This window comes from Salarias fasciatus, chromosome 14 (genome assembly GCF_902148845.1).
Source record: "Salarias fasciatus chromosome 14, fSalaFa1.1, whole genome shotgun sequence".
In the NCBI taxonomy this organism is placed as follows: domain Eukaryota; kingdom Metazoa; phylum Chordata; class Actinopteri; order Blenniiformes; family Blenniidae; genus Salarias; species Salarias fasciatus.
Window position 1 is genome coordinate 5,801,650 of NC_043758.1, and position 8,507 is coordinate 5,810,156.

An 8,507-nucleotide genomic window follows, 5' to 3' on the forward strand; every position below is an offset into this window, starting at 1 on the left:
AAGATACACACAGATAAGCCCTGTTTCTTGTAGATATCCTGGAATCTTGAGTCTGGAGAGAGAGAGGAGTTAAAACGCGTCTGAAAAGTGGAATATAAATATAACGTACATGCACTGGGTTGGTTTGACTGGTTCGCATTACCTAAAAACAGTTTATCTGCACTGAGTGTTTCTGCTATTCTGTTTTTTTATTACTGTTTCCAGGCAAGTGAAAGGAAAGTAAACTGCAATGCTAGCGGAGCTATACGCAGATTACCTTTACACTGCTTTCTGTTTTCAAAGAGATTGGTCTGAGAGTCAAAATTTTCATCATGTAATGTAAAGAGAAAATTAGAATTATGCAAATGTGTCAACTGACATTAGTGTTTAGTTAAATGTGAGGTTTGAGTCAACCGTTTGACAATGACAATAGTTAAAAAAAACACCCCTTATTTTCACGATTAAAATTAATTACTTTACCGTTTATTCCCCAAATGAGATTTACAAAGTTTTTAAATGAGTTAAGGATACATATAAAAACTGAACACGAGAATCACAGTTACAACAGCGGCACATTGAAGCGTTGATGATTTGTTGCTCACCTTGTGACTTTAAACCTCACATAAAGCAAGTGAGCAAGGAGAAAGTAACACTGATCAGACGGATAACAAGCACTTATTTTTCCTCAAATCATGCGGAGTGTTCACAAATGTTTTTCACAAATGTCACGTATTATTAAGAAATCTGAATCTTTCACAATAGCATAATAATGATATGGAGCAGCAAGCCAGCGTTAATAAAATGGTAGCTTCTTGATACCAGATTTTCTCTCATTTCAGTTTTGGATTTGCTATGCTGATTCACTCATAACTATTCTCTTTATAATGCACTAGTATTGTCTGAAAGGCTCTGTACTGAAACACTCATGACAAATCAGTGTTGTTTATTAACCCTGTTCATGTAAACAATCAGATAGTGTGTATTGTGCTATTGTTATGCTTGTGAACAGCTAATTAAAACAAGTGAACAGCCTCATTGGCGTAGCAGCTGCAGGAGTGAGAGATATTTAACTAGTCTTATATTGTTAAGAGTGCTGATTAGTCAGTTATGTACACATATTTCCATTAAGATGGTCATGGCTCAGGCCTTTCAGTCTAAGACATCACGTGTTAATTGTGCCGCTTCAAAAGAATCTGCCTGCTCGACATGACAAATGAAGGTGCATCACATGCCGACACTCCTCTGTTGTTCATCTGGAAGCGGCAGTCCCACAACGTTCTCATCTTAACATGACGTGCTGGCTGCTGTACTCTTATCTGATTGCTTCATGTTAGTCACAAACACACTCTGCTTTACATAATGTTTTACAGAACACAAAACACACACCAAGACTGTTTCCCATGCAGGCTGCGGTCACGTGCTTTAAATGAGTGTGTTAAACTCAACAGCGGCGGTGTGTGTTCACAGGAAGCAAAATGTGGCTTTGCCATCATCCTCATGGCTCTGTACTGGTGCACGGAGTGTATCCCTCTGGCGATGACCGCCCTGCTGCCAGTCGTCCTCTTCCCAATGCTGGGCATCATGGAGGCGTCTGAGGTATTTCTCTCTGCATACTGCTGGTTTTTCCATCTTCTCTATTTAGTACTGGATTCTGACTGATTCTTTGTGTTCTTTACCATTCAGGTGTGTGTCCAGTACCTGAAGGACTCCAACATGCTGTTTTTCGGAGGGCTTCTGGTTGCCATCGCCGTCGAGCACTGGAACCTACACAAGAGGATCGCACTTCAAGTTCTGCTCATTGTGGGCGTGAAGCCATCCCTGTGAGCCTCCTCTCTCCGCTCATGCACACAGCCGACCGACTCAGCTTTGAAAACGGTTTATAATGAACCTGATAACTTTGTAATTAAACGGATTTCCACTCTCTTTCGGTCATCAGCTCTAGATCTACATATTTATAGCAATGTATCGACAGCTACATGCTTGAGCTGTGGTTTAATTCTTCTTCAAATTATATATAATTCCATTGCTAACTGCAGTAATAAGAAACAAAACACAGTACCAAGGGCCTTGATCACACTGTATCCTGGTTTGATGCAGCTGTTTACAGATTTAGTTGAGATATAATATAAGTCATAAAACAAACAATACGAACGTCCAAGAACAGGCAGCAGATTGGAGCAGTGGTGAGCTCTCTTGCATCACAGCAGGATAATCTCTGGTTTGAGTCCGGGGCTGACAGTGTGATGACGCTCCTGAAGGAAAGACTGAGCGGGTGACTCTGTGCGCTTTAACATGCAGCAGCTACGGTCGGCCAAGCGAAGGACGCACACAGAGTCCCAGTTCACTGTTCATCTCATCTTTAACCGTGTCGGCCGATCATTTGCTTCGCTTCCAGCCTCATGATCGGCTTCATGAGCACCACGGCCTTCCTGTCCATGTGGATCAGTAACACGGCCTCCACCGCCATGATGCTGCCCATCGCCAACGCCGTCCTGCAGCAGCTGTGCGACACCGAGGCCAGAGCCGAGGAGCGGGAGATGGGCCTGCGAGCCGCAAAGGACGGGCAGGACAACGAGACGTTTGAGATGAACGAAAAAAAAGAAGGCAGCATCACCAAGCACAACAGCATCACCATAGGTGTGTGTGTGTGTGTGTGTGTGTGTGTGTGTAGCCATTATTTCCTTGCTCTTTGGATGTTGCTTGACTTGCGCTGCTGTGGTGTTTGCAGATTCAGATAAAGACGACGAGGACAAAGACTCAAAGGAAATGACTGAAGATGATGCAGCTTCAGGTAAGTTTTTAGATCTGGAGCTGACGCATTCTGTCAGGTGTTTGAAAATAAACAAACACACAAAAAGCAAGGATAGGAATCTCTATGATGAGCTTCCTCCATGTGAAAACTTTCCGTCCCTCCAGCTGTCTGCGACAGGAGTCCGGAGGCGGAGCTGCGCCGGCTGAAGAGGGAGCAGAAGTACGAGAAGCTGTCCAAAGGCATGAGTCTGAGCGTCTGCTACTCCGCCAGCATCGGCGGGACGGCGACCCTCACTGGAACCACTCCCAACGTCATCCTGAAGGGCCAGATCGATGAGTACGACAACAAAAGAGCAATGACGACTGTGCTTAACTGTGTTTTTAAAAGTCAGACACATCTTTATGAAACACCTTGCAGACATGAAACCTGGTAGTTTTGACCAAACACTTGTTTTGTGATCGGTTTTTATCATATTCCTATAACATTCACTTCCAAACTTATTTTTAAATTCTGCTTATTCTCTATTATCGTGGTTTCTCCTGTACTGATCCCCTCTTTTTATAGATTATAAACTAAAACGTTCTCATTTTATCTTTCTCATTCTCATCTCATCGTCAACGTGGAAAACATGAAGTGACGGAACAGAAAAGCAGATGCTTTCTAAATAACAGCAAAATACAGTTGTTGGTTTACTGATCTGTTACTGACATGTTATTTTTCTGATTTCTCTGTGTATTTTCTTTTTTTCAACAGACTCTTCCCAGGCAATGGTGGAATAATCAACTTTGCGAGTTGGTTCGGCTTCGCTTTCCCCAACATGGTGCTGATGCTCGCTCTTTCGTGGCTCTGGCTCCAGTTCTTGTATCTGGGCTTCAAGTGAGTTTCTCCAGCAGACCCCTTGAAACTCTATAAACATCTGCTGCAAAACAAAACGGAGGGATTTACAGTGTCTTATGGTTCTGTGGGTCTTCAGCTTGAAGAAGTCCTTCGGATGCGGCACGAAGAAGGAGACTGACCAGGAGGCCTTCCAGGTCATCAAGGACGAGTACAAGAAGCTGGGCAGGATGACCTTCGCTGAGGCTTGTGTGCTGACGATCTTCACTCTGCTGGTTCTGCTGTGGTTCACTCGAGAGCCGGGCTTCATCCCCGGCTGGGCCACTGTGCTCTTCAACAAAGACAAAGAGTGAGTCCAACACAGAAATACAGTAAACCATGGATATTACGGCTCATAGAAGATAAGACGAGCCGCACGTTAAAGTTTAACACTCAACAGACATTGATTGGCGTAATCTTTCAGCATGTTGTGTCTGAGTGGAGGTTGGATGCCGACTGGCTTTTTGGTGACTTGTTTTGAAGCGGACGTTTGACGTTGCCTTTTCGAAAACAGATTCGTCACCGACGGCACCGTGGCCATCCTGATGTCGTCGCTGTTCTTCTGCATCCCCTCCAAGTTTCCCACGTGCCGCGGGAGCGCCGACGACGGTGGGTCTGCTAACTCACCATGGCGTCATGGTTCCAGCAGCTGCCTGCTCAGAAAACAGATGCTTCAAATTAGATGAGCATGCAGTCTTTCTGGGATCTCATTTAACAGTGTGAAATCAAATTATAAAGCATCTAAGTGGCATTACCTGTTTGAGCAGTGTAGTAATAGCTATAATAATTATGTATATGTAGTTCTTAATTAAAATATATCATTTAAAATTTGGCTGTTTTCTTATATATTTATACATTAGTTACTAATGATTTAAATTTAAAATAAAAATAAAGCATTTTTCAAAAAAGAAACATGATAATTATGTAATTATATCAGTGATTTTCACAATTTATTCACAGAAATAATAATGAATAAAAACCAGGGTTACTTGAGCTTAAAAAAACATTCTGATCTATTTTCCCATACTCTTTCTGAGAGAACGTTCATTCGCGGTTGCGTCACACTTTCATGTTTGCGGCATGTAACATGAAGATATAAGTGCAGTTTTATGAAGACTTGTGGTCTCTATCTGTGTTTTTACTGCCATAGATACAGTCCTGAACTTTTACTGCCAGTGACAAAGCATCTTGCTGATTCAGGACGTTCTAATAAACTGCATCTCAGCTCCTTCCTGACGTGAAGCCCGATAGCCTCAAGGTCACGCCTGTGCAACAGTTGGTGGTAACTCAAGTCGAGCGCGTCCTGCTCCTGACGTTAAGCAACAAGACCTCCTCAAAAAGTGAACGAGCGTCCTGATTTCTGTCCACAGAAGAAGTGCCATATTGATCACACTTTATTTTACAACCGTCTGATTTGGTGGCTTTGCCGGTGTTGCTTTTTTCTTTGTTTTTCTATATATATTGTTTGTGTGTCTGTTTTTATGACAGCTTTTTATCTGGAGACTGTAAAAGGTTGACTTTTTCACAGCAGGTCCAGAGAGAACATCATTTATGACTGAACCAGCCAAATAAACAGTCAGCCATTGAGTGTTTCAGCTTTTTTTTTTTTTTCTCTTCTTTGTCTCTTTATTCCATTAGATGATGATTTTTCAACCCTTCTTAACTGGGACATCGTCCATGAAAAAATGCCCTGGAACATCCTCCTGCTCCTCGGAGGAGGTTTTGCCTTGGCTCATGGAAGCGAGGTAACGACACCCGCAGTAGCATGAAGACATGTTTGCTCAAACTAGACGTTTTTTTGAGTTTAAACATGATGTGTTTTTCCTGGATGAAGGTATCTGGACTGTCCATATGGCTGGGAGAATGTCTGATCCCACTGCAGAGCATCCCCCCGTTTGCCATCTCCATCCTGCTGTGTCTGCTGGTGGCGATGTTCACCGAATGCTCCAGCAACACGGCCACCACCACGCTCTTCCTGCCCATACTGGCCTCCATGGTGAGCGACCACGAGTCCGAGCCCTCAGAATAGATGGTCTGTCATCTGTCAATGAGCCAACGTGTCTCCGAACCCTGAAGGTCGATTATATTGCACAGCACAGTGTATAAATGGGTGCATGTGACTAATAATGCAGAGCTCTTTGAGCTTGTTGAACCAGCCAAAGTTACATAAGTGGAGCCCCACTGCCGTTCCATCAATCTGCTCTTTTTCCACGCCGATATGAAACAACGATGTTGGGGCTGCTTTTATGACCCACGAGCAATAAAAAACTGCTAATATCACGATAACTAAGCAGGATAAGACCACTGCGCCTTGTTGATGAAAGTCCACCTCGTGGCAGAGCTGGTTTGGACATGAATGAAGCTTTTAAATGAGAGGAAACCATCGACTGGAAAATAAGAGCAATTGCATGAGAAAACCCCCGAAATACCTCTAAATGCTCCTTAGGGTTAAACATTTGCTTTGTTCTTCTACTTTTTGTAAACTCAGTAAAGATAAAAACACTGCTCTCTGTCATATGTGGGATCGGTTTCTCACTGGACTTCTGTGAAAGGTGAAACAATAGGTTTACCACTTTTTGAGTATATTCTAAAAAGGACATTGTCTCTCTTTCATGAACTTCATGTTGACAGCGTTTGATTCTATTTTTCTATATTTTCCTGTTAAATGTTTCGTCACTATCTGGAAGGAAGCGGTGTTTTACCTAAAGGAAGATCCACAACTCAACAGTATTCATTATTAAGAGGAGCAGATGTATCAGGCAGTGTTATATGTCTTTACAGACTCTAGAAATCACACATGCACAACAGCGATCTCTTCACCGATCACACATTTAAATCCACCGTTGTCAGTTTACATGAACCATGAAGAAAGATGGAGTTGACCAAATACACTCACTCACCAGGGAAAATTGTGTGTTTGACCTTTTTTTTTTTTTTTTTTTGTTCAGGCCATTGCCATTCAGATACACCCCATGTACGTCATGCTCCCGTGCACCATCGCCGCCTCGCTGGCGTTCATGCTGCCTGTGGCCACTCCGCCCAACGCCATCGCCTTCTCCTACGGCAACCTTAAAGTCATCGACATGGTGAGGCCCGCGGTGTAACGAGAACCGCCGAGTCGCGGAGCAGGATGGACCCGGTGTTTTGGACAAGGGTTCTCAGATAAGCGGCTTATAGTAATCCCTCTATCTGATCGCCGTTACCTATTTGTTTGCATGATGTTTAATGGATTTTACCATTGAAACTGAGCCCAGACAGCCTGAGCAGCAGAATGCAGATTACACATACCTCACTGGCCCGATAGATTAGGCAATAGATTAATGATTGATATCATTAAAATACTGACTTTGATAATATTGGAAAAATACTGCATTGCCTTAAATCAAGGTCAGGATCTTATTTTCCTTTTCTCCTTTCAGGCCAAAGCTGGATTCGTCCTCAACTTCGTTGGAGTCTTGATCATCAACCTCGCCGTCAACACGTGGGGCGCAGCCATGTTCGACCTCAATACTTTCCCAAGCTGGGCCAATATCACCAAGACTCCTTGAACAGAGACTTGAGGAGATATTCGCCTGTTTATGGGGACCCCAGGAGTGTTAGATGTAGCTGGCAAGTGTCTGTGTTTTTATTTAAAGGCATACTTTGCTTGGATTGTTTTCATCGAAAAGATGTCATGTTTTCATGCTGTACATATGCAGACAGACACCAGTGTGAGCTGTAGTTTAAATATCGTGTAGTAAAACCTTAATTTGAGTTCTTTTCATTGTATCTGGGAATACCAGGGTTACACTCAATGTAAAATCACCTGCGTTTTTTTTTTTTTTTTTTAAATCATACAGTGAACTTATCCATGTACAATATGATATTACTGGTTTGGGCAGATGCATGTGTTCTTGTTACAGTGTGTCTGCGAGAAGTACGACTATCTCCAGCCTCCGTGTGTGACGGCTGGATATCAATGTATTGAAATGATAAATGATAAAGTCTATTTGGAAAACACACTGACGTTTATGAATCTGTAAAAAATCTGGAGTCACTCAAACCAATTTACAAGGTGTTTTTGACAGACACTCATGGGGCGTTACTTGTTTTTAATACCATGAATTTTTTTTCTTTTTTTTTTTTAAACAAGAAACCTTGATATTAATGACAATAATACTTATTTCATTAAAATACACATTTCTACAACTGAATGCATCAAAAATGTACAAAAAAAAAATGCAACCAATTGAAATGATGAAATGTAGACGAACTGTAAGTGTGCCATTCATGTCAGTTACAGACCTACATATAAAGGACTTACATCATTTCTATTTTAAAAAATAAAGTTGCTGATGAACCTCTGTCTATGGAACCAAAAAGCTGCCATCCCTCCATCCCTCCATCCGTCCAGCTATGCTGCCCAAAAACACCATTTTTATTATGTTGGTCAAAAATAAATATTTAGTGGCCGCAGTTTAAAAGCAGCATTGAAACCTTCGTCTGCTAAATTTAATGATGGGCTCAAATCTCATTGCCATCCATAGGATTAGGACCTCTTGGCCCCCATGGAGGGGAGGCCACGGGGACAGAAGGCAAATCCCTCGGAGGGGTCACTGTGGGGGATGATTGAAGGTAAGGAAAATCTATTCAAGGAGACTGATTGAACGCGGTTCGTCGAACTCCTTGGCAGGGGGCCGTGTGCCGACTCTTCGTGGAGGGATTTAATGCTGGTGAAACTCCACTACGCAGGGGTCAAAGGAGCAAGCAGATATGAAACCCGAAACATTTTGGTTTAATCCAGAGCCCAGGATTCTGGTGAAGGCTGGACGACAGCGTTGCTCCAAGGATGAGTCTCTTTTCTCTTGTGAAGCTGGTTTTTGTCATAAAGGAATCTAATGAGGGTTTAGTGGATATCTGCTAT

General features: G+C 42.7%; 1 protein-coding gene across 2 annotated transcripts; it reads left to right on the top strand.

Annotated features, from left to right (window-relative positions):
* The first annotated feature begins 1,461 nt into the window (after positions 1 to 1,461).
* On the top strand, positions 1,462 to 7,152 carry LOC115400923 (solute carrier family 13 member 2). Of its 2 annotated transcripts, none has more exons than XM_030108992.1 (11): positions 1,462 to 1,575; positions 1,663 to 1,799; positions 2,375 to 2,628; positions 2,896 to 3,067; positions 3,485 to 3,607; positions 3,705 to 3,914; positions 4,119 to 4,213; positions 5,243 to 5,349; positions 5,439 to 5,600; positions 6,553 to 6,690; positions 7,024 to 7,152. In XM_030108992.1, exons 1-11 carry the CDS (start codon positions 1,477 to 1,479, stop codon positions 7,150 to 7,152), a joined length of 1,626 nt encoding a protein of 541 aa, XP_029964852.1. In that variant the 5' UTR covers positions 1,462 to 1,476. The 2 variants fall into 2 exon arrangements, with proteins under 2 accessions (XP_029964852.1, XP_029964851.1); XM_030108991.1 differs by having other exon boundaries at positions 2,375 to 2,620; positions 2,909 to 3,067; positions 4,119 to 4,237.
* The last annotated feature ends 1,355 nt before the right edge of the window (positions 7,153 to 8,507 follow it).